The sequence below is a fragment of the Cucurbitaria berberidis genome, assembly GCF_010015615.1.
Source record: "Cucurbitaria berberidis CBS 394.84 unplaced genomic scaffold K460scaffold_5, whole genome shotgun sequence".
Taxonomy (NCBI): Eukaryota; Fungi; Ascomycota; class Dothideomycetes; order Pleosporales; family Cucurbitariaceae; genus Cucurbitaria; species Cucurbitaria berberidis.
In genome coordinates, this window is record NW_024468939.1 from 514,909 (window position 1) to 538,697 (window position 23,789).

Sequence of the window (23,789 nt, forward strand, 5' to 3'; positions counted from 1 at the left end):
CAGGAACAACAATAATACAGTTACACTTATTTCGTTGTGTTTACAATTACATTTACCTTTTTCACATCCCCTCCTTACCCTCCTCCAACAATACAGCGTCTTCCTCCCCAACCACTGTCTCACACCGCGCACACAACTCCTCCTTCTCCTCCCTGACAAAGCGCCAGCACCGCGGACACTTGTCCTTGGCGGGCGGATGCACCAGAACGCGCGCACCTTGCAGTGCGCTGTTTTCGCCCACCTGCAAAACCTCCTCCTCGCACCAGGCCCAGCGCTTCTTCATGTCCTCCGGGTCCTCTGTGGGGAAGACGGCGGAGCGTGAGTTCGCGGCGAGCATGCGCAGATTGACGTCGCTGACGACGAGGACGGAAGACAGGATAGACGGGATGTCCCCCGCAGAGTATGTATCTGGGTGCAGGCATGACGAGAAGTCACAGGTGAAGTGTTCTTCAGCAGCGGAGTGGGCCAGGTACAGCGTGACGGCCGTTTCAAGGCTGGAGCCGATTTTCTTGTCGGCGCGGAGGCGTTCCTGCGCTGCTTTTACGGCGGTGTTGAGGTCAGAGAGCATCTGGCTCGTGCCCTCGAGTTCAGCCATGGCAGCGTACGACGGCACGTTGAGGGGCCGCCAGACTGCGCGGGCGGGGTGGACGCTGTGTTCGCGCAGCGCGGGCGGGACGTGGGCCCATACTTCTTCGACGAGCAGTGGCGTAATGGGCGCGAGCATCTGCAGGAGTTCGTAGAAGACGAGGCCGAGGGCGCGTTGCAGGGTCTCGCAATCTGCCTTGTCGCCCGTGTAGATGCGGTCTTTTAGGGTCTCGAAATAGAATGCTGAGAGGTCGTTGGAGATGAACTTGTTGAGCGTGTTTACGCCCTTGAAGAACTCGTACTCTGCGTAGTGCCCGTGTACTTTTGCGCTAACCTGCACGAGCTTGTACACTGCCAGTCGATCCGTTAGTTCGTAAAAGTCATGTGGATCTGGTTCCTCGGTTTCCAGGTCATTGAACGACTTGAATGGCGGCGGACACGTGGGTAGAGAGAAAATGCCGAGGAGCCATTTGAACGTAACGCGGTATTTGTGCAGTGCTTGGTTGACGGAATGGAGAACGGGTTGGCCGATGGTCACGTCGCGGGTGTAGTCGCTGCTTGCGGCCCAGAGGCGGAGGGCGTCAGAGCCCATGGCGTCGTATGCGGGACCAGCGGTGTCAGTTTGCTCTTTCTTCGCGTTTTTGCCTTTCTGTTTCTTCCTCTTGATGGGAGGGAGAAGTTCGCCGGACATGATTTGGGACGGAGAGATGACGTTACCGAGTGATTTGCTCATTTTGCGGCCCTCCGAGTCCATGGTGAAGCCGTGTGTGATGAGTGTCTTGTACGGTGCTTTGACAGGCTCAGTAGCGTACGGCTGGGTAGCGACATGCGTAAGGAGAGAGGACTGGAACCAGCCTCGATGCTGATCGGTGCCTTCGAAGTAGACATCTGCAACAGGCCGGTCCTTCTGCGGTGGGAGGAGTGTCCAGCTGGTACCACTGTCAAACCACACATCCATAGTATCTCTACCGCGCACGTAGGTACCGGTGAGATGCTTAGGCTTCCATGTCGGATCATCTTGAGCATCTGTCCACCAAGCATCGATGCCGCGTTCTTTGATCACATCGATGACATGTTGAATGACTTCAGAGTTCATAGTCGCCTCAAGCTCATCGCCGTTGACCTTGTACAGGGCAGGGATAGGTACACCCCAAGCGCGCTGCCGCGAGATGCACCATTGACTTCGCCCTTGGATGAAGCTTTCTAATCTTGATCGACCAGTCTCTGGGATGAATTTGACGTTGGCAATCGCTTTCATCGAAGCATCCTTGATACTCTCCACGTTCGCGAACCACTGCTCGGTAGCTCTGATGATGACAGGCTGCTTGGTTCTCCAGTCGATGGGGTACTTGTGGCAGTAGTTCTGTTTGCCACGGAGCAGACCTAGTTTCTCGAGATGATTGCACACAGCATTCGACCCCGACTTCTTGACGTCAGCGACGAGCAAGCCTTCAAGCAGCTCAGGCTGTTCAGGGAAGGCGTCCTTTGTAAAGGCGCCGGCGTCATCTACAGGGGCAAATGCTGGGATGTTGAGAGCGCCGCAGACGTTATAGTCGTCCATACCATGACCAGGAGCCATATGAACCAAGCCGGTGCCAGAAGCGTCCGTGACGAAATCCGCGTGTATGACTGGCTGAAGTCCATTCGCCTTCTGGAAAGGATTCTCGTATTGGAGCTGTCCGGCAAGATTTGCTCCTTGCAGTCCAGATAAGACGACGTCAAGTTTACGCTCAAGTACCTTCTCATACTCTGCCACGCGCGAAGCCGCAACGAGAGTCAACTCGCCGGCTTCCTCGTCGTCTCGAACAACGCAGTACTCCATATCGCGATGCACCGCGATAGCCTTGTTCGCAGGCAGTGTCCAAGGCGTCGTAGTCCAGATAACCACATTAATCTCGCCCTCTACGCCCTTCAGCGCCCCACTCTTCAACTCCTCTGAGACGTGCGCCGGAAACCTCACAAAGGCCGCCAGACTCTTATGCCCTTCGTCGTACTCCAACTCGGCCTCCGCCAGCGCCGTCCTCGAACTCGGACTCCAATACACCGGCTTATTCTGCCTATAGATCAAGCCCTTTTCAAACATGCTCTTAAACACTTCCAGCTGCCTAATCTCAAACCCTCTTTCCATAGTCTTGTACGCATTATCCCAGTCGCCCATGACAGCCCACTCCTTGAACCCGCGCTTTTGCTCTTCCACCGTCCGAGTCGCTAGCTCACGCGCCGCTTCCCGTACGCTCACGGCATCCGTGTGCGCAGCATCCTTCTTCTGCGCCTGCAGCGCCTTGATCTCAATGGGCAAGCCATGGCAGTCCCAGCCGGGGATGTAGCTCACTTTCTTGCCCTGCCCAACCTGGAATCTACAAATGATATCCTTGGTGATCTTGTTCAGCGCATGGCCAATGTGCAGCGGCCCGTTCGCATACGGCGGCCCATCATGTAATGCGAATCTCTCCGTCGGCTTTCGCAACTCTCCAATTGCTTGTTTGGGAATGCCTAGATCCCAATCCCATTCTTTATCTCGGTGTGCCTCGTGTAAGACACGCTCGGGACTCTGCTGCCATGCATAGAGGTCATCGGTACATCGGCGGAGGTATTCGGCGTTCGAGGCGGCCAGAGGGCGAGGTGGAAACGCAGATTTGGGCAGTCTAAGCGTAGACGACCATGATGCGCGGAGGATACGCGTCGGGGCTAGCATAATAGCATCATGGGCGGGCTAATGGGCGGATTGGGAGTATGTTGTGGCTTCCAACAATTTTTGGAGCTTCAACATGGCGATGGTTCGGTGATGTTCGGAGATTGGTCGCAATCGCCAAAGCTGGAGTTACTCCGCCTCGTGAAGTGTAGGCTAAGCCATCGAGCTCGGGGCAGTGTAGGCTGAGCCATCGAGCTCGGGGGCAATGTGAGCTCTAAGCCGCCTTATGGTTGATGTAGAGGATCAAGGCTAATATACGTGTTGCTAATCTTCAAAAGTCGCATTGAAAGTAATACAGCCCTCTACTTCCTACAAGAGCACAGCAATCAACGCACAATGGCTGAATCAACTTCTGCCAAAGCAACCTCTTCCTCAGACTCGACTAAGAAGTCTTCCTCTCCACCGCCCACGAATACAGAATCAACCAAACCAGTGAAAAAGTCTTGGCGCGACAAGTTCCGGCCGCAAACTGAAGAGCACGGCAAGGACAGATCGCACGATGCGAGCTTGAGCGACAAGGATAGATGGAAGGACTGGCAGAAGGCGAAGGACAAGGAGCAGGCGAAAGGGTAAGTACCTCCACGGCAAACTGCTTGGTTTGGACGGCTGGTAGGTTCAACGAGATCAAGCGCTAATCAGGTGCGCAGTTCAACTGCTGGATTCTTTACGCAGCAATACAAGAATAAGGGGAGCTGGGGGTATTGGCTGGATCTGGGGTGGTAATGGAGTGGGACAAAGAAGCAGGAAGTCAATCGCCTCTCAAGGCTGGCGTTTAGGGTTATATTTCCTCTTAAAGCTGGTGTTTAGGATTATGGTTCTTCCAAGGCTGGAGTTTGAGGATATGTCTGCTCTCAAAGGGAGGAGTTTAGGGATACGTTTTTCATTATTGCAACATATCATGTTACTGCTCCGGTCCCCAAAAAGCACAGGCAGATAGTGATATCTGGCAAGGCTCTAAACGCCCTAGACGCGGTGAAATCCGCCTTTCCGTCGCAAAGAAGGCGGCAATAGAAGCTGCTCAGATCCTATATTCCGCCATGTGACATCTTCGAAATCTTCATTCTGGTCTTCTCTACTCTCTTCGTCGTCGATTCCAGTGTTACCTTGCTTCAGCTGCTAAATTCCGAGTAAAGCCGAGCCCCGCAACTTCCGCTCAGACGTCATAGGCTCGCGTCTCCAGCTGCTATCGCCAAACATCATCTGCTGCGAGCGTCGAACAATTTGAGCGTGTAGAAGGCCACACCAATTTCTCTACACCCACAAAATAGCTATAGTGGGAGTGTCTTGACCAGTAGACAATTGATACCCACACTCGCCACCATGCGCTCCTTTGCGACAGCCACCCGATCTCTTGCGCGACAACGAGCTTGTAGAAGTTGCGTCCAGGCACGACCGCTACCATGGATTGTTTCACGAGGATACGCAAGTTCGGGTCACTCGATTCCCCCTGTGCGTTCTTCCTCTTCTACCAGACAGCCCCGGGGCCTCTGGGACGAAAGGGCCCACCGCTAACCATCTACCCAGCTCACCGACAAGTCCCTCCTCAAGGACCAAACATATATCAATGGAGAATGGATAGGTGCAAAATCTGGCAAGACCTTCGAGGTCCATGGTACTCCTATCTTGCCTCTTCTAGGAGCTCAACCTGACTCTCTCCAGACCCAGCAACAGGCACCCTCATCGGCACAATGCCCGAAATGGACCGTGCCGACACCGAAGCTGCCATCGCTGCTGCCGCTGCTGCCCTACCATCTTTCCGTAAACTCACCGGTCGCGAGCGCTCGCGCCTGCTGCGCAAATGGTATCAATTGATAATGGACAATGCGGATGATCTGGCGAAACTGATAACCTGGGAGAATGGCAAACCGTTCGCCGATGCGAAGGGAGAGGTCAACTACGCGGCGAGTTTCTGCGAGTGGTTCGCAGAAGAGGCCCCAAGGTTGTATGGCGCAACGATTCCGGCGACGGTAGCGGGCAATAGGGTTTTCACGACCAAGGAGCCCGTGGGGGTTTGTGGGTTGATTACACCGTGAGTGGACATTTCGCCGTGTGCGAGAGGAGACTGACCAAAGTAGGTGGAACTTCCCAGCAGCAATGATTACCAGAAAGATTGGACCAGCCCTCGCAGCCGGCTGCACAGTAGTCGCAAAATCTCCCGGCGAGACACCTTTCACAGCAGCAGCCCTTGCTGAGCTTGCGCATCGAGCAGGCATCCCCAAGGGCGTCCTCAACTTCGTCACAGCACTCAAGAATACACCAGAAGTTGGCGAAACCATCACCACCAGCAAGACGGTCAAAAAGGTGTCGTTTACCGGCTCTACGCCCGTAGGAAAGCTCTTGATGAAGCAGTCAGCAGATACACTTAAGAAGCTCTCTTTCGAACTTGGTGGAAACGCCCCCTTTATCGTCTTCGATGATGCAGATCTCGATCTTGCAGTAACTGGAGCCATCGCTGCAAAGTTCCGGTCGTCAGGCCAAACCTGCGTCTGTGCCAACAGGATCTACGTTCAATCTGGCGTCTACGATGACTTCGCTACCAAATTTACAGAGAAAGTCAAGCAATTCAAGGTAGGAGGCGGCTGGGGCGAAGGCGTAACACACGGTCCCCTCATTCATGACCGCGCCGTTCATAAGGTTGACTCCCATGTTCAAGACGCGGTCAAACACGGAGGCAAAGTCCTCATCGGCGGACAAAAGCTACCTAATCTTGGAGAGAACTTCTACCAGCCCACTGTCATCCGCGATATGACTTCCGATATGCAGCTCTTCAGTGAGGAAACTTTCGGGCCCGTCGCCGGACTGTTCAAGTTTGACACTGAAGCTGATGTCGTTAAGCTTGCCAACGCTGCGGACGTCGGCCTCGCGGGATACTTTTTCAGCAAGGATGTCCAAAGAGTGTATAGAGTAGCTGAAGCGCTAGAGGTGGGGATGGTGGGTGTCAATACGGGACTCATATCGGACGCAGCGGCGCCGTTTGGAGGGGTAAAAGAGAGCGGATTCGGCAGGGAGGGGAGTATGATGGGTATTGACGAGTACGTTGTTACGAAGATGGTTACTGTGGGCGGGAACGGGCAGCCGTTGCAGGGTGCAGCGTAGACGAGGAATTGAAGTGTAATAAATCGAGAGGGTCCGTGACGTTTCGCTATCAGCATAAAACGGGTGTCTGTGATGTGCGTGTTTATTTGGAGACACAAGAATGCGTCTGTACTCGCGCGATCAAGGTATGTTAAAGCCTCCTGATCTATCTTCGTTCGCGAGACTACTTCTTGACACATGTACAGGAAGGGAATCTCACACCAATTCTAAGGGTACTACGTCTTCTCACCAGTCCTTTACTTTGATACTGATCAATCTTTGGAATAGGTTGCTAATAGCTCTGGATCTGTGCACACCATCTGCCCACTACTTTTTCTATAGCAAGAGTCTGAAAGCACGACCCTGACCTGCAGCAAGTGCAACAGTGTGCACCACGCATTAGGACCACATCAGTGAGCTGTATACCCTCCACATCCTTAAAGAAGGCTATTCACCCGATTTCGGCTCGCCTTGCACGTCATGCCTCGTCCGCTAGGGAACGAAGTACGAGTGAGAGGCTGCGGGTAGCCTTCGACTAAAGCAGACTTCGTCGCCGATCTCAGGGCGAGTGAAAGAGGTAGCCCACGCCAATTCCACGCTTTACAAACGCTCCCGTCAAGTAAAAGAACCTCTAAGCTACCTCAACTCACCCATCGCTAGAGTCAAGTTGATATGATATCGAGTACCTCAATTTTCTTGGATTCCACGCACTGCGCTTCTCTTACCTCCGCACAAGCAGCGAATATCCTCTTCGGTCGACATCTTTACCCACGGTACATTGAATGGCAAGCCACGATTAGCGACCCCGATCAAGTTCGCTTCTACGATTCGGCAGAGAGATACGTTCTTATCCGCAACTCAGTGTTCGACACGGCGATTGGAAATTTACCCCACCCCGAGCACTTCAAGGCCTTTATGAACCGGATCAAGCTAGAACTCTACACGAATGATCGACAGATTGGAGATGGAGAGGGGGGAAGAACAGGGGAAGGCACAGAGACAGACATGCCGGTGCTAACCGTAGCGAATATCTGCGGCCATTCAATCCATCCAGGCAACCCAGCTGGCACGGCCCAAGTTTGTCCCGTGTGCATCATACGCGAATGCGTTGCTTCTCTCCTACGGATAGCTTGCCTCTGGCGATGCCTCGGTGGGCCTCACGGGCGGCTGTCGGAAAACTTCTCACGCTCTAAATTATACAATTGTGTGAAGAAGATATGGCATGCGGAGAAGAACCGGTGGTCGAACTTGGTCTTCATGTATAGCAAGTTTGCGGTGCGGGAACGCGAATGGGAGGAACAACACGAGCGGCTGGGATTTGCTACTCCGGACGTGGTCAAGGAAGCTAAGAGCTGTACAATGGCACTTGAAATTGCAACACGGAGTCCGTTTCTAGCGGAGGGATGGGACGATGACTTCGTGCCTGCGGATAGGGGAATAAATTCTCGGACTCGCGCATCTGGAACAAGGGAGCGAGCAACCTCTGAGGGTGCGGAGCTTCTCTGTTCGCCACCTTACTGTCCAGCGTCATCCGATGAAGGACCTTTGTTGAAAAGCCCAGGGCAATGCGAGGAGAAAGTTCTCCCTCTCACGCAACATCCCCACGAGCAACCCCCACAGTTGACTGGGGAGAGAGAAGACACGGTCATTCTGTCCCCCACGAGCAACACCCCGATTCTTCCACCCTCGCCCTGCTCTTCACACCCAAGTGTTTCTTCCGCACAGTCATCATCAGAATACGTCCCGTCGCCTGCCCCTCCTCCATCGCCCTCATCACCAGCCCACACCCCCCCGAAGCAACGCAAACATGTAACCTTCGCAGCAGACGTTAGCGAACTCGCCACGCGCCCGTCGTCCAGCTTCCGGAGGAAATCTGTGACCTACACGCGAGGACGACATGCGAGTCCAGAGGGAACGTCATGGGAGGATACTAGTTTCTACAAGAACGCCATGTTTGACCTTTTTGACAGCGGGGAAGACGAGGCTGATGAGGTCGACGAGGACGAGTTGGAGAGGCTGATCAAAGCTCAATTTACCAGCGAGAATGCACCTGATGTGGAAGAAGAACAAGTGGAGCAGCAACAGCAGCAGGCCCCCAGCGGGGACGAAGATGGCGAGTTTGACCTCGAAGACGATATCGACGCTGCGATGCTGGGTCTTGGTGACGACGAGAATCACACTGCACTACCATCAGCCGATACGAATCTACCCCGAAGCGATAGCCACGACGGCCCAACGCAAACCGCAAATGGTAGTATACTAGCCGAAGTCAACGTCCAAGGGCCCTCACGCCGTCGGAAACGCGAGGAGTTTGAGAGCGATGCTGAAAGGCTTACCGCAGAGAGCGAGGCAAAGAGGCACTGCCCCTGACTTGGATTTACAAGCACACGCTTTTCAGTGTAGGTATTTTTCCCTTTCCCGTTGGATGTGTAGTTGGAGGAGGGCTTTCAACATCTTAGGTATCGGCACGTATTCGTTAGTATTAATTCTCTAATACTATTTTATCTGTCTATATGCGTTTACGCGTGTATGCGATCCATGTGCTATTTGAAACAAGAGATAGTTGCGCGCGGGAGATTGAAGAGGACTGTTGAGCTTGGAGCAGAGAGGTGGAGCGAAAAAGATTTAATAGCATGAGATGCGCTGAGTTTTTGCGTATGGTTGGATTATATAAGGGGTTCACTTTGAGATGAAGGTGCGCATAATGAACATGTTGGTTTAGCGGATATTATCTTTGACTACGGAAAATACGCGCATAACAGGGTGGGGCCTCTCATCCCCTCTAGTGGCTTGCAGCAATATCTTCCTGATCCTCGCGTGCCTCGCCAACTCTGAAGGCTATTTTAAGGTGAACTTGTCGCAGCATGCTCATTAGTTATGTTTATTGATGTTGAAAGTGAGCGTGTTGTATTGAGAGCGCTGGAATTTAGTGCCTGCACGAGCACTGCGTGTTGCGAGTGGACTGCCGCAGTCTGGAAGCTTGTCGTCCCTCAGGTTGACGTTCTCCTTGAGCTGTGCGGCAGACTGATCATCAATATAGGATCGTTCTTTAGAAGGGGTTGAAGTATGGCCACGGTTGAGTAGCTTACGGTTAGCGTGGTATCGAGAAGGCCCGCGTTCGATGCAGACATCTGGACTGAGTGGGCTGAGCTCGAGATCATCGTCTTGCAAGGTTCGAAGTGCAGACGGAGTGCTTCGGTTGTTTTGGTTGTCATGAAGTGGCGGAATGTGAGACAAGGTGCTTAAAGCAGGTCTGTCTACATCGCTATCGAGGGGTGAAGCTCTTGACCAGTTGAAGTCGCGTCGCTTATAGAAATCAGTAACTTGTGCTTGTGGGACATTGCGAGAAGATCGAAGGCACAAGGGCTCTTGGTTTCGTCTTGAGCCGAGCGGCAGACAAGTACCGCTATCATTGTCGTCGCCAATGAACGGGTCAAGGCTCTTCGTCTGGTTATATACAAACAGCTGATACCCTTGAAGGTGCTGGCCCGGGTGTTGAGCAGGCCTTTCTGTATCTATTTTTTCGGGCTTAGTGGTGAACTCTTGTACATCAATTGAGGCCTGCGTTGCATGATGGCTTCCGCGATCTTCGTCACTGTGATCTACAATTGCATCTTCGGTCGCATTCGATCCAACCCTGGAGACCCTCAGAAGCCAATCGTAGATTCGATCCTCGGGTGAAATAGAGGGGGTTAACGCTTGGCCCCGTGAGTTTGCGACGAAGTAGCCAGAATCATCCGACCACGACCCCGAGGTTCTCTCAGACATACTCGAAAGATTGGCCTGTGACTGTTGCGGTTGAGGTACGACTAGAGGTACACCCGTTAAGGGGCACGAAAATGCCGGTGGGCGATCTGGCGAAACACATGGCGCTGCTCGTTGGACTGATCCGTTGTGGAATAGTGGTGGCGAGGCCTTCCTGGATATATTTGGTAGCTGTGGGTATAATCCACCCTGATCATGTCGCGTCGTGCGGCATTCATGGCCAGCGTCTTCGAATATCTGCCTCATACGCGCAGTATGTCCCGCGCGAGCAGGGGACTGTAGAAGCGTCAAGCCATGTTGGGAACGACGAATGCGGGTGTTTGCTATGCTGGAAGGCGAAGCAGGTGGCAGCGTTGGGGCATCTGAAGGTCGTAGTAGAGTAATAGAGCGGTCCGCAACAATGTCAGTGTTGTGGCTATCCAGTATCCGATTGGGTCGACGCCATCTCTGGTCTGGTGTTACAGGCGTACGGGGCTGGACATGCTTCGCTTCTTCTGCGGTACCCTGAATCCGTGGTAGGCGGTCTGTGTTGCGTTACTCCCATTGTGCCTCGATGAAGACTAACGAGACGACGTACAAGTACTGCTTTGAGGGTGTCTGGATATCTCCGCAACGTGAAGGCTGCTTGGCAGTGTAGGAATACCCTAAATTGGCATTGAGCATAACGTCTGAGCGAATCCATGTGCACAGCTCCAACGAACTTGGTGCGAGGAAGCCATATGAGCGCAGAGACTAGCCACCTAGAGCACTTTGCGAAACGTGCTGCACGTTCGGATCCTGCGGATTGCGGATGAAGTATAGCCGATGTTGAGACATGTGCGAGATTGCTCGAGGGCCTGGAGGTGTCGTGCGTTCAGTAGCAGTTCACAGGGGAGCAGCGCAGGAGCCACCACGGGCGCCTCTGCGTGTTGCAGTTCCCTCGTAGGCTGGCATGTGTGCCTTCTCGTCCAGCATGAGCAACCACCGACGCTCCCTCCCCTTGGACGAGGCCGTTGTGCTTCTCACGATTCAACATCAGTATTCGGAAGAGGATGGCGTGGTACGTGGAGGGAGAGGCTGTGGAGCACCCTTCGAACCTTCTGTATTTGGTTCGCCCGCCGCGTCCGTTCTCCTTCACAGTGGACGTCATACAGGTGGACGGCTCGGGTCAACCGAGCAAATCGAGCTCAGCTTCGCTCCAATTTCGCATCGCACACCAGCGATAGTACCAACGACTTCCCGAGAGCTTCCACGCATCTCGGTTGCCGATCGCTATCTGGATCCGCCTCATATTGATTAACTGCCGAGGGCCTTCTCTGGCAACGGCTTTGGGACTGGGCAGCGGTCCCACGACAATGGTTTGGTTCGTACCATGCCATGCGTACCTTAATCTAATCTTAGGATCCTCTTGTCATTTCGCTGTGACTCGTCGTTCTCACGCTCCGATCCACCCTCTCCTCAAAACGCGCCAGTCTGAGGGCGCGCCATTGCGAACGGTTTACGGAAAGCATCCAAGTGCTGCAGACGTCCATCGTAATACTCGCAGCGGCCGCACCGCCTGGACCGAACGAGGCGAGATGCATGCATGCAGACACAGAAGGACGTGTCTCAAACTGGATGCCGTGGCCGACACCACGCCCGTTGCCGACTCGTGGACCTCGTTCGCGTACGCAGGGTTGTATCTAAAACGCGCCATCGCGGGACGCATCTGGAGCTCCCCAGTCCTTGCGGCATCGTGTTATATTGCTGACACAAGCGAACGGCTGATGGAGATAAATGGCTGCTGAGGCTGACTAGCAGAGACCATGGCAAAGATGGGTCGCCTACATCAGTAACATCAGTAGCAGCGACTACAACCGAAGCTCTAGAAGACCACACCGTCTTCGAGCGCGAGCGTATCGATACGGACGGCCTCCTCACCTCGTGCTGAGACGGGAGCATGTGCGCAGCCCGCGACTGTCGCACCATATAGCGGTCCAATTAGCACACATCAGATAACGGGCCCCCTGAGTCGACCGCCTCCGCCGTGGCGTTTTCGCTTCCTGCACTGAAGGTTCCAGTCCGTGCTTCTGACTCTCATCCTTGCGTGTTCCATGACCAGCCCCGGCTGCCCTCCGAAGTTTCTGCTTGCGCGAGGCCATCGTGTCGCTGTTGTCGGGTCGCTGTCTTGTCTGACTGCCTCTCTCCATCCTCGCCCTCTCGATATCGCGCAGGTCGAGTGCTTCTCCAGAGCTCGATGCTCCTCTAACGCAGCCTGCCTGCTCACCTTCTATCTTCTATCCGCTCTTTTTTCCCATTTCTTTTCTTTGCGCAACCGAGCTACCGCGATACGGCTTACATAAATCTTACACACGGCTCAACAGCCAGACTCGCACCTTGACGACCGATTTTATTTTTCAACCACATCTGCATACCGTCCTCAATCGACATTCCTGGATACTAGAGTCAATTCTTCTGACAGCCTTTGTTTGAGCTGTGGCAAGGCCACGCTAATACTGTACGTACATGGCTTTTCTGAAACCCGAATTTGGAAGTTCATTGTACGATGCTGCAACGACCCGCGTCCCAAAGTCCACCTGTTTTCCTTTCGCTTGCGCATCCTTTGCCCGTCCTTCCCTTTCTTCTTGTCCTTGTCCTCAACTATTGGCCTATAGTAGAGGTTGTATACCCAGCATTGCTGTTCCGTCCTAGTGGCCGTGCCCTTGCTGTCCTACTCGGTCTCCACGTATCATGCGAGGGACAAGTCCTGACTTTCGAGACAATAGGGCTCTACAGCACCTAGTACGGTGTATCCTGCGACCCCGCTTATCCTCCTGGCCCGTCTCCGCTGAGACACTAGTACTGCAGCCCTTCCGAAGCAAGGAATCGCAGGGTTCCACTGGCTGCCGATAGCTACCAGATTATACTGCCCCGGTTCTGACCTGTACCTTCTAACCACTCGTTCTTTGCACACAGCTCAGGTACCAACTTCACCATTTCAAATTCTGGTGGAGATCTCGACGGTAGCGTGTCATACAGCCCCGCATTGACTTGGAGTTGTCTTGGAGCCAAGCGCATACTCACCAGCAGTGGCCCCGTCTTTGCCTCCGACTACTCATCGCGTGGACTGTGGTCATTCGAAGGAACACAGGCGACCCGAATCGCCTAAAGCTCTTGAGATTGTCCATCCCATATTGCGCCTTCTCATTGTCCCCACAGACTTGTGTCGGGTCATAGACACGCCCACCGGCATCATTCGTTAAACAAACTCATGAGTTACGATCCAAGACCGAGCGCCCGGGCATACGGTGCGCCAGGCGCAGACGATGCAGGAGCGAAAAAGGGCTCAGTGCGAGCAGCGCGAGAGAGAATGCAAGCCGCGCAAATGCAAACACAGCTGCCGGACACGTCTAGGATCATAGGACTCCCCCAAAGGCCAAACCAATTGGTGTCACAATATTCCACACAGGATAGATCCGAGCAGTCAGAGCGACCAGCATCACCAGAAACCACCAGCTATGCGGAAATGACTTCTCCACTGCCACCATGGCCTCTACCGAACGATGTCGGCAACATCCCATCCACTTCGGTAGTTCCACCTCGCTCCCCAGAGAGACTGCAACCACCAGAACAGGGTATCCGGCCTGTATCTGATGACTATCCCATTCAACAACCGTCCCCCGGATATCCGCCGCCAATGTCTCCGGATTATCTTCGACCACCGTCTTCAGATTACGGTGTGTCATATGCGAGTGACGACTTGTTATTCTCGCCATCTTCTCAGCAATCTTCGCGCCCACTCACCAACTCTTCTGCCATATCAGAAGCATCGTCGCTAGGATCAATACCCGACTTCCCTGTACCTCAAATACCAGCATCAATTCAGCAAGCTCGGCGGACGCCAAGCCTAGGCCCGCCTCCGTCTGCGCGGAGAGGACCTTCTTCATACTACACTCAGATGTCTTACGTATCCCCGATTGCTGAAGAGTCAGAAACGCGGTCCAACACAATACGGTCGCGCCATGGGTCCTATGCTTCCAGCAACGTGTTTCCAACGAACACCAACGACGACTTCTATCCAGATGATGACCTGTTCTCGGATGACGACGAAACGATAACGAGTGACCGTGGTACTATTTCGCCGACTGAGCATGACGACCGGAGCGGTCTGGTGAAACAACAGCCTGCGCTGGTCCGACAAGCAAGTTTGGGGAGAAGAACGAAACCATCGCTGATGACAATAAAATCCGTGGATAGCTTTGGGAGCAAAGGCAATGCCGGGAAAAAGAGGCCAGACGCAGTTGGGGCCGGCACCGGCGCGATTGGAGCTGCAGCTGCGTTAGTAGCAGCAAGAGATGGCGCCTCGCAAGGATCTCAGAGCTCCAGTCTCAGCAACGCCGCCGGACAAATGGACGCCTCTTCGTCTTCCTCGGAGTCAGTAGACACGCTTCAATACCTGAAAAGCCAAAATGGAAACTACGCAGACTCTAAATCACCGACGCATCCTCTGCAACAGGAAACGCGATTCACGAGCCTAGCCGATCGTGTTGGGCTACGACGGCCACCGAAGCTCGACGTGGACGCTGTGCGCGACGCTGAGGCGCGGGGCAGCTTGACAAGCTTGCCAGATTTGATACGTAGGGCAACAAGATTGGCGGCCAACCTAGACCGCGGAAAGACTGCGAGTCGGCTGGGCCTAGATTTCTGGGAAGCTGGAGGGCCTGATAAGAGAGACATTCGTCAATCTGGGCTATCTGACATGCTTGCTGCTTTTCCACCACCAGGCCAGGACACCCCTTTGCGATCGGGTACTCCGAATGTTGGAAACCATGGCATGTCAAAATGGCCATCAACGGGCGTTGAGTCACGAATGGGTATGACCGATTCCGGGTCCAGCAACGAGAAGTCTAGGAAACGCCGCAGGTGCTGCGGTATGCCTATGTGGACATTTGTGACCCTTTTGATTGTGTTGCTCTTTTTCATCGCCGCCGCAGTCATCATCCCAGTCGTGCTCATCGTTCTTCCGAATCAGAACAAAAGTAACAGCAATGCCGCCCAAAATACCCAAGGAAGTAGCCACACAAACATGCCGCAACTACCGGCTCCAACGGCTAAGCCGGACACTGATAAATGCGATGGTATTATTACGTGTCAAAATGGCGGTATTGCGATACTCAACTCGGATCGAACATGCAATTGCGTTTGTATCAACGGCTTCACAGGACGAACATGCACCAACAACGATGCAACTGGATGCACGAGCACTAGCATCAGCGGCGCCGCGAACAATGCCACCATGGGCTCTGGGATCCCTCGTCTGATCGAAAGTGCGACCAACGACTTCAATATTCCTCTGGACGCCACGCGCATCTTGTCGATCTTCTCCAACTTGTCTCTCAGCTGTGCCGCAGAGAATGCGCTGATCACATTCAACGGTCTTGCGTCCCGTTCCGTCTCGCAATACTTCCAATCCGTCAATCTTAAAAATGTTCTGCAGCCTACTCGGACATTCCCTAATCTACACCATCCACATCCGGCGCCAGCGCTACATCAGCCTGAGAAGCGGCAAACGGTTGGCGACACTCCGGTCTCGAAAGATCAGAATGCCCCCGGATCCAGCATCACGAAATCTCAGCCTGTATCTAGCAACGTAACTGCTCTCGATTTTGCGCGCGTTGGCGTTCTCCTGGCGCTCCAGGAGAGCGGTGGACTGGATATTGCAGCTAGTGCCCAGGAGGCGATTCAAAACTTCCTCACTAAGAGCCGAAATGGTAACTCTGTCGGTAACACGGTCAACGTCAACCTTTTCAAATTAGACCTTGTCAATTTCACTATCGAGTTCAAGAACGGGACTACGATCCGCGCAACCCCATCGTCGTCAAAGTCGTCATCCTAAGAGGTCATCTGTATTCGGCATGATTCGCTCGCCTTCTATTGTTTGAATCATTAGCACAGCGATACCCTTTTCTATGCATTCAAAGCATGTTTTCTATTCTTTCTTTTTACAACATCATTCCTTTCTACCCGTGCCAAAACCAATGTACAATACCATATCAGCTCGGAAGCGATGACTGTATAGCAGTAGCACACTTTTCCTTCTATTCTCATAACCCTGTTTGTTGCATTGTTACACGTGTCCTGTGGACGCTCGGTACAAGTTTGGACTGGATCTAATGTTTTTGGTTTGACGGAAAATACCCTTCGGTGGATCTGAATATGATAACGGTCTTCGGTGTGAATGGAGGAGAAGCTGTATAATATGCCACGCTGGCTATTTATGGCAGGGTTATAGGAGAAATAAAGAGTAGCCGCTTAAAACCTACCTGGATGTCTTGTTCGCGTGTCAAGAGTGAGGCTTTTGGTGCAGGTTGACAAATACAGGGACGATGTCACAGTTCAAGGGATTACGTCAAATAGATACCTGGAGACTACACCAGCTTACCACACACCTCATACTGCCCTCCGGTGCTGAAGTTCTGCTAATAGTCACTCAGCCATTCGGTGTTCTCATATGTCGTCGTCGACCTGCGCTGCCCATTGCGCTTCGCAGTTTCCCGGCCCTCGGCACACGAACACCTCTCTTGAGTGAAAGGCTACCACCATACCAACCTACCAACCCATCCCAAACCTCACCAGTTGATCGTGGACCGGCTAATAGTTCTCGACGGCCCGAAAATGTACCGTTGCTGACTTATTTTTCCGCTCCCGCGAGTACACCATTTTCCTCCTTCCATCCAGCAACAGCACGTCTGACCCGATTCAACCCTAAAACTGCCCACTTTCAAACAACCTACCGATTCTCCGTGAGCTGCCGCCGTCGCGCTCACCACCATGCTCTTGTTGGACTGGGGCAAGTGGCTCCTAGGCGCAATTGCGTCTTGGGAGTCGCTTGACCTTGCGACTCTGCCACTTGGAGGGCACCCTCTCGGCCGTCACCTTCCGCCGCACGGCGCTATCGAGCGCGTCAAGATCACCAGCTTCGTGCTGCAAGCGCCTCTCGTGGTGCCAACCGTCACCGTGACCCAGACGAAGACCGTTGGTAGTGAGTTGCCTCATTGTTGTTTTGTTGGGTTTGTTTGTTTACAAACATTGACCTGATATCTTCGCTTTCACTCTTGCATAGTTTTCTAACTTATTCGCTCTAGTCATTGCCACACCCGTCGTCCACACCCCTGCCACCTACCCGGCCATTCCTCGTGCTGCTTTTGACGCGTATCGTTATCGCTCGTCGACGAACGGTTTCGAAGCGTCCCCATCGTCAGCTCTTGTCCAGCAACTCTCTTGGGCTCAATGGCTACTTGAAGAGAAAATCACGCCGCTCCACCTCATACTCGCTTTTCTTTGCACACCCATCCCGTTCTTCTTCGGTCTCTTTGTGAATCGAGTCATGATTCGATTTGCTCACCAAATGATTGCTTATCATGATGATCAAAAGGAGACGCGACGCATCGACCGTTTAACCCTCTCAGCTGGCTTCTTCATAGGCAAATGTCTCTTCCCAGAAACGTTTGGATATGGCCCGCCTGAAGAGCCCCTGTCTCTTCGTCGCATGTGGGAGGCAGTTTGGGCAGAGCTTTTACGTCCTCTTCTCCTAGGTTCCGGTACAGGTTTCCTTCGAATGTCCGTCGCGATGAAAGACAGACTTGGTCCCGGGCTCGTAAGCTCTGGAAAGTTAGTCCTTCGAGGCCTTGGCTGGTGCACTGACCGACTGCCTGGTCGTCTCGAGGCGGTGTTCAGAGCCAACGGTTGCATACGGATAATGGTCATCAGGGGCATCATCGGTCTAGCTTTACGGTTCTTCGACTGGCTCATTCTAAGCGTCTGGTCCGCCACGCGAGAGGTCCGCTTTGAGCGAAGCTACAAAGCTTATTTGGATAGTCACGGCTATGACTTCAACATCGAAAGGCAACGCGCTTACTACGTAGCCAGAACAGAACCTATCGACGATTCTGCGCAGCGGATATTGGATTATGACGATATTGTAAAGCGATATGACGACATGCAGTCGAACCTCGAAAAGGTCACCCAGGACGCCATTGTCAATCTCGCAAATAAGGCTCTCAGCTACCGAACTTCCATCATCGAACTTATCAAGATAGTCAACTGGAATCGCTGCACCATTGCTCAAACGATAAACTACCGCCACAACGAGAAATGCGGTAGACATCCAACAGGTCCTCTTGCTCAATTCCCATATACAACAAGCCAACTCAAGTTTCTACCCTTGGCACAGAATGGCTTGCACTTTGACATTATGGAATATACGACTGCAGAAAACGAGATCCGCGGCGCCGACATCCGATACCCAAGCAACACTTATCTTGAGAACCACACCAAAGACGGAGCCGTCTACATGGCATACGTTATGGAAAATAATCTTGTTGGATTCTACGACCTGTTCAAAGAGAATTCGTACGCGATCCAGAGGAACTATCCTGGCATCCAACTGCCGCCTTATGAGCCGCACGAAGATCCTATCAATATTGCCAACCTATGCCCGAAGCCGATTCTCAAGTCGGAACTGAGGTGGAAAGAGCAGATTGAAGACTTCGCAGCCGATGGAAAGCTGCTGCAGTATGGTCAGGACCAGCCGAAGAAGAAGAAAACGGTCACTTTCGGCACCGATGAAGTACGCCTCATCACCCCAAGGCCTCAACGCCAGGCTCCAGATCCTTGCCCAAGGGGCTAGGTGTCTTGAAATTTCATTCGAAGATGTATAGAGATGACGACAACATCTACATCGCCCGCCCGCAACCCATCTTCCCGACCGATCCTTGGACCCCTTGCTAACCCTCATACAACCTTTCTTCCACCACCCCCTCACCTCCACCTCATACCCCTCCTCCACAACCCCGCAGCAAGCTTCCAATACTGACATGGACTGGCCCTGTGTCCACCTATAGGATGTATCAGCACGTTACGGCGTGCGGCATCGGGTGCAACACCGCTGCCAGTCCTACAAGCCACACGCGTACCATTGCCGCAGTGCGTGAGTGAGCTCAAGTGATCCAGTCTCCCCCGTGGAGCCAGGTCGGTGACCTGAGAGATGCTTGGTAGGCCGCCCGCCCGGTCACCGTCTAGAAGCAAGTATAGTCCATTCTCAGGCGGCGTCATTGGCGCAACCTGAGGAGCGGTGCTTGAGCGATCGGTCTCGATTTATCGGGGCTGTTGACCGTTCTGATGGATGGTGGGTACGCGATGGTTTGTTTGTGTTGGGTCCTTTGTTGTAAGGATTGTGGGTCAAGGGCGTTGAGGCGGATGATGAGGACGGTGTTGCATGGGAGAGATGATGTGAGTAGGGCTGGGAAGGGCAAGAGGGGCTGGGTGGGAAGCTGGGAAGTGAGAGGGTGGTGTGGATGGTCATGTGGATGATATGTATGAAGGTTTTGGTGTTTTGAGGAGTGATGGAGTCTCTTTTGGATTGTGGTTGCTTTATTTTGGTACTTCTGGAGTTTACTGGCTTGGGAGATACCCGTTGCTTCTAGTAGACCTGTCTTGAAAGGAATTTCGTTTTTTTTGAGTTGATTACGATATAACTGTAGACTCTCAGGTTTAACGTGCCTAATGGGTGTACCGGCTATACAGATATGCTAGCTACTCTGCTAAGGCCCTACTAAAGCTATACTTTATTATAGCCTATATTAGTTCCGCGAAGAGGGGACCCTGCTATGTGAGTAAGTTCAACAGCGGGTGGCGACACGCGAAGCTCTATGATGCATGAAGTGATGCGCGACGCTTTGACTTGGACCTGGTGTTTAGGAATCTTATCAACAAAACCGTGCGTTAGCGTGCCCTTCCGAGCAAACGTGCCCGAGTGCCCGCGTCCAAGCATCCTCCCACTCACTACTGCGTGTTCGGGACGGCGGTTTCCTTCTGTACCTGCGGCCTCCATGAAGCCTTCGGCACTCCTTTGCCCAGAAAATCTGATTGATCACTGGTGGCTTGGGAGTCTCGAGGCGCCCAGATGAAGCGTAGCGAGACGAGTGCAACGACGAATCATTAGCCACACACCTCGATACTGCCACGATGAACCCTTTCGAGTTTCGGCCTTGGTATCCTAAGGGAGTCACCCATTTTATCGCTGCTGGTGCTAGCAACTACATCGCTGCCGTCAACAAAGACACTGTCCTCAAATTTCCGCTTGTACCTCCGAAGGAGACGGATATCTATACATCCAAAGGTCTCGACTATCGCAGGAACATCAGAGAAGCCGCGGTAAAAGGTCTCGATGTCGAAGAAAAGATACTCAATACGTTAGGACAGCACCCTAGAATAATACGCCTCATACGTACACACGAAGACGGCCTCGTGCTCGAATACATGCCAAACGGGTCAGTAGAAAGATATCTACGAGACGTTGCTCCCGATACATCTTTGAAGCAAAGGTTGAAATGGACATGTCAAGCTGCAGAGGCTCTTGCTTACGCGCACGGCAAAAATGTCCTTCATTGCGACTTCAGTGTTGGCAACCTTCTTCTCGACCGCGACCTGACAATCAAGCTGTGTGACTTCCAAGGGCGACTCCTGCATTCTGACGGAACAGTCATTCTTGATGGCGGTGCAGCTGAAGGCAGCATGTCATCAATGCCACGACCGGACCGAAACTATTGCGACCGCAAGACGGATATTTTCGCGTTAGGCACAGCTATCTACTTTATGGTAACAGGCCAGACGCCTTATCCTGAACTAGACACCATAGATGATGAGGACGAGATCAGAAAGCGATTCGAAGATGGTGTATTTCCTCCTTTAGCACGGCACCAAGGGGGTGATGTTGTGCGGAGTTGCTGGAAGGGGTGTTACGAGAGTGCTACGGAGGTTATGCTTGATCTGCAAACACTATTTTAACTCTTCCTTTCCACCGACTTGAGTTTGTCTATTTAGGAGAAAGAGGCTCTGTATGACCTCGTAGTACGTGGTACCAACGACAAGCCATGCAGGCAAACAACTGCAAAGAAATAAGGGAGCGCGCAATGAAAGGCTGGTTTCGCATTTACTGCAGGTGATCGACATGAAGACTCCACTACTAGGTAGTCAGATGGAAGCGGGGTTCCAATAGTTTGTCGTCCTCGTCACTGCTGCCTAGTTTGTGGGAAACTGGTACTAAGCTGTAGAATCTCCGTCTAAAAACATAGAAAGCAATGCTCGCAAAAGACTTCTATCGTCTGCAACAACGTGTGAGCGTCAATTCCACAAGCGCAAGTTTCTCAACTGCACAGAAAGCCCAAAACACGTTATTGAATCCACGACTATTATCCCTTGCAAGAATGCGGGCACCTCTTCTTGCCCAGGTTTCAGCGACAATCACTCTTTTGGGACCAGCAACATCCATGGCGGCATCTGTCTAAAATATTGAGACGGACCTGATAGATTCTCTAGCTCGACAGGTCCGTCGCAGAACGAAATACAAAAGAACAAGGCAGCTTACATTCACAGGCCTTATGTACTAAGGACTCGAGATACAGGATGGGAGATCGATAGCTAATTATAGGTAAAAGACAAATTTTGTGAATTAGATGGCATAGCTGGCAGAATAGTGCAGCACGATATAAGGCTAGCTACTACATAGATTATTAGAAATAATGATTGCTATTTGCAGCTCACTATCAATGTTAAATACCTTCAGGGAACACGTTATAGTATAGAATACTAAAGTTCAGTTATAGTGTTCCTCAGCCTTTCAGCTCTAGAAAAAGCTATTGCAGGTGCAGCCGGGACGCGACTACCCCTCCATGCCCCACCTTCAATTACCTCAGCTGTCATGAGGCAAAACAACACCATCACAACGCTCCTCACGACGACACCAAGATGCCCCAAGAATCCTCCAAAATCTCCGTCCCCGATGCGACGGCCGAAGCAGCTGGCGAAGCTGTCGCCGAGTCCAGCAGGCAGCCCGACGCCGAATCCGCTGACGAGAGCGCCGACGAAGCGGTAGAAGGCGCCGAGGACGCGACGGAGAAGAAGAAGAGCAGGAAGCGCAAGATAAAAGACGCACTCAGCGGCAAGGGCAAGGAGACTGCTATCAAGGACACAAACTCGCCTGCAGGAGGAAACCTAAGCAAAGACCAGGTGAGCATGCTGCTCGACGCAAACCCTGCGTTGAAGAATGAGCTGCAAGGCAAGGCCAAGAACAAGGCCGATCTGGAGCAAATGATCAAGAAGCTCAACATCAACGAGTTGTTGACGGGCCTTGCGCCCCAGGGTAGCGCAAAAGACATGGCCAGCCACGCCTTCTGGAAAACACAGCCCGTGCCGAGCTTTGATGAGATGGCGAACAAGGACAAGATCAAAGATGCCCCAATCAAGGAGATCAAAATTGAGGACGTGGACAAGAATCCGAGCCCCATGTACCCGGGCTTTGAGTGGGTAACGATGGATCTTGAGGACGAGAAGCAGTTGGACGAGGTGTATGAATTGCTCACGAACCATTATGTCGAGGACAAGGACGCCACGTTCAGATTCAAGTACTCCCCATCGTTCTTGAACTGGTATGTACCCTCAATATTGCGCTCTCGTGCTTAGTCTGACAATTTCCAGGGCACTAAAAGCACCCGGATGGAAGAAGGAATGGCACGTCGGCGTCCGAGCTACCGCCTCGGGCAAGCTTGTTGCTTTCATATCCGGCATCCCAATACAATTACGAGTCCGCGAAAACGTCCTCAACTGCTCCGAAGTCAATTTCCTCTGCGTCCACAAGAAGCTCCGATCAAAACGCCTTGCACCAGTCCTCATCAAGGAGATAACGCGCCGCTGCTACGTCGAAGGCACATTTCAGGCTGTGTACACCGTCGGATCTCTCCTCCCTACACCCGTCTCAACAGCCCGCTACTTCCACCGCGCGCTAGAGTGGGAAAAACTGTACGATGTCGGTTTCTCTCCCCTCCCGCACGGAAGTACAAAGCAACGCCAGATCATACGGTACAAGCTACCAGATACCACGTCCACCCCCGGACTTCGCGAGATTCAGGCCAAAGACGTTGACGTAACCCTCGACCTCCTAAAAAGATACCTTGAGCGCATGGACATGGCGCAGGTCTTCTCGAAAACTGAGTTCGAACACTGGATCTGCCCTAAGGAGAAGCCAAAGGAGCAAGTGGTGTGGAGTTATGTCGTGGAAGACCCAGAAACGAAGAAGATTACTGACTACTTCTCATTCTACAATCTTGAGAGTACCGTCATTGGGCACAAAAAGCATAGCACTATCAAGGCTGCGTATTTGTTTTATTATGCGACAGAGGTAGCGTTTGAGAAGAAGGGTGATGAGAAGGAGTTGAAGACGAGGTTGAATGCGTTGATGAAGGATGCATTGATTTTGGCGAAGAAGGTGAGCACCCCAACAACCCATCTGAGGTATTTAGACGTGAAAGCAATATACTGACACACTGACAGGCCGACTTCGACGTGTTCAACGCCCTCACACTTCTCGACAACCCGCTTTTCCTCGAAGAGCAACGCTTCGGAGCTGGCGATGGCTCGCTACATTACTACTTCTACAACTACCGCGCAGCGCCCATTCCAGGTGGAATTGACGCAAGAAACCAATCAAGTGCGAAGCATATGGGTGGAATTGGCTTGACGATGCTATAGTCAATCCTTTGTGGGAAATCACATTCCAGTAGGGAGGCTCACCAAAAAGTTGTTTAGGTAGGTGGCATCCTCGCAAACTCAAAGTCCACATGAAGCGACCCATAGTCATCAAACTCCTCACATTTTT

The 23,789-nt window shown here is 52.6% G+C and overlaps 10 protein-coding genes across 10 annotated transcripts; 8 read left to right on the forward strand and 2 right to left on the reverse strand.

Moving 5' to 3' along the window:
• Window positions 1-61: 61 nt before the first annotated feature.
• On the reverse strand, window positions 62-3,292 carry K460DRAFT_344346 (isoleucyl-tRNA synthetase-like protein; the record flags this gene model as incomplete). Its single annotated transcript, XM_040931251.1, has 2 exons — window positions 3,125-3,292; window positions 62-3,043 (listed from the first exon to the last, which is right to left on the reverse strand). The coding sequence occupies exons 1-2, from the start codon at window positions 3,278-3,280 to the stop codon at window positions 62-64; spliced, it is 3,138 nt and encodes a 1,045-aa protein (XP_040784067.1). The 5' UTR covers window positions 3,281-3,292.
• A 272-nt stretch (window positions 3,293-3,564) lies between these two features.
• Window positions 3,565-4,207, forward strand: K460DRAFT_369534 (uncharacterized protein). The gene is made up of 2 exons (XM_040933979.1): window positions 3,565-3,846; window positions 3,925-4,207. The coding sequence occupies exons 1-2, from the start codon at window positions 3,614-3,616 to the stop codon at window positions 3,998-4,000; spliced, it is 309 nt and encodes a 102-aa protein (XP_040784068.1). The 5' UTR covers window positions 3,565-3,613; the 3' UTR covers window positions 4,001-4,207.
• A 390-nt stretch (window positions 4,208-4,597) lies between these two features.
• K460DRAFT_291948 (succinic semialdehyde dehydrogenase) lies at window positions 4,598-6,373 on the forward strand (the record flags this gene model as incomplete). The annotated part of the gene is made up of 4 exons (XM_040929322.1): window positions 4,598-4,726; window positions 4,802-4,889; window positions 4,937-5,306; window positions 5,353-6,373. 4 exons carry the CDS (start codon window positions 4,598-4,600, stop codon window positions 6,371-6,373), a joined length of 1,608 nt encoding a protein of 535 aa, XP_040784069.1.
• A 459-nt stretch (window positions 6,374-6,832) lies between these two features.
• K460DRAFT_397724 (uncharacterized protein) lies at window positions 6,833-8,722 on the forward strand (the record flags this gene model as incomplete). The annotated part of the gene is made up of 2 exons (XM_040936177.1): window positions 6,833-6,856; window positions 7,013-8,722. 2 exons carry the CDS (start codon window positions 6,833-6,835, stop codon window positions 8,720-8,722), a joined length of 1,734 nt encoding a protein of 577 aa, XP_040784070.1.
• Window positions 8,723-9,073: 351 nt separating this feature from the next.
• On the reverse strand, window positions 9,074-10,836 carry K460DRAFT_419563 (uncharacterized protein; the record flags this gene model as incomplete). The annotated part of the gene is made up of 3 exons (XM_040938023.1): window positions 9,074-10,641; window positions 10,695-10,761; window positions 10,819-10,836. The coding sequence occupies 3 exons, from the start codon at window positions 10,834-10,836 to the stop codon at window positions 9,224-9,226; spliced, it is 1,503 nt and encodes a 500-aa protein (XP_040784071.1). The 3' UTR covers window positions 9,074-9,223.
• On the forward strand, window positions 10,643-11,548 carry K460DRAFT_168667 (uncharacterized protein). The gene has a single exon (XM_040926936.1). The coding sequence runs from the start codon at window positions 10,922-10,924 to the stop codon at window positions 11,390-11,392; it is 471 nt and encodes a 156-aa protein (XP_040784072.1). The 5' UTR covers window positions 10,643-10,921; the 3' UTR covers window positions 11,393-11,548.
• A 1,798-nt stretch (window positions 11,549-13,346) lies between these two features.
• Window positions 13,347-15,971, forward strand: K460DRAFT_379584 (uncharacterized protein; the record flags this gene model as incomplete). Its single annotated transcript, XM_040935178.1, has 1 exon — window positions 13,347-15,971. One exon carries the CDS (start codon window positions 13,347-13,349, stop codon window positions 15,969-15,971), a length of 2,625 nt encoding a protein of 874 aa, XP_040784073.1.
• A 935-nt stretch (window positions 15,972-16,906) lies between these two features.
• K460DRAFT_408973 (uncharacterized protein) lies at window positions 16,907-18,764 on the forward strand (the record flags this gene model as incomplete). Its single annotated transcript, XM_040937208.1, has 2 exons — window positions 16,907-17,117; window positions 17,221-18,764. 2 exons carry the CDS (start codon window positions 16,907-16,909, stop codon window positions 18,762-18,764), a joined length of 1,755 nt encoding a protein of 584 aa, XP_040784074.1.
• A 1,148-nt stretch (window positions 18,765-19,912) lies between these two features.
• Window positions 19,913-21,408, forward strand: K460DRAFT_369537 (kinase-like protein). Its single transcript, XM_040933980.1, has one exon. It carries the CDS (start codon window positions 20,102-20,104, stop codon window positions 20,921-20,923), a length of 822 nt encoding a protein of 273 aa, XP_040784075.1. The 5' UTR covers window positions 19,913-20,101; the 3' UTR covers window positions 20,924-21,408.
• A 475-nt stretch (window positions 21,409-21,883) lies between these two features.
• K460DRAFT_293843 (glycylpeptide N-tetradecanoyltransferas-like protein) lies at window positions 21,884-23,662 on the forward strand (the record flags this gene model as incomplete). Its single annotated transcript, XM_040929452.1, has 3 exons — window positions 21,884-22,563; window positions 22,613-23,399; window positions 23,465-23,662. The coding sequence occupies 3 exons, from the start codon at window positions 21,884-21,886 to the stop codon at window positions 23,660-23,662; spliced, it is 1,665 nt and encodes a 554-aa protein (XP_040784076.1).
• Window positions 23,663-23,789: the final 127 nt, after the last annotated feature.

Excerpts from the sequence above, each read along its gene's own strand:
- K460DRAFT_369534 (XM_040933979.1), top strand. The coding sequence starts at position 3,614 with ATGGCTGAATCAACTTCTGCCAAAGCAACCTCTTCCTCAGACTCGACT. Across the intron at positions 3,847-3,924 it reads GACAAGGAGCAGGCGAAAGG|TTCAACTGCTGGATTCTTTA; the intron begins GTAAGTACCTCC and ends TCAGGTGCGCAG.
- K460DRAFT_168667 (XM_040926936.1), top strand. The coding sequence starts at position 10,922 with ATGTTGAGACATGTGCGAGATTGCTCGAGGGCCTGGAGGTGTCGTGCG.
- K460DRAFT_369537 (XM_040933980.1), top strand. The coding sequence starts at position 20,102 with ATGAACCCTTTCGAGTTTCGGCCTTGGTATCCTAAGGGAGTCACCCAT.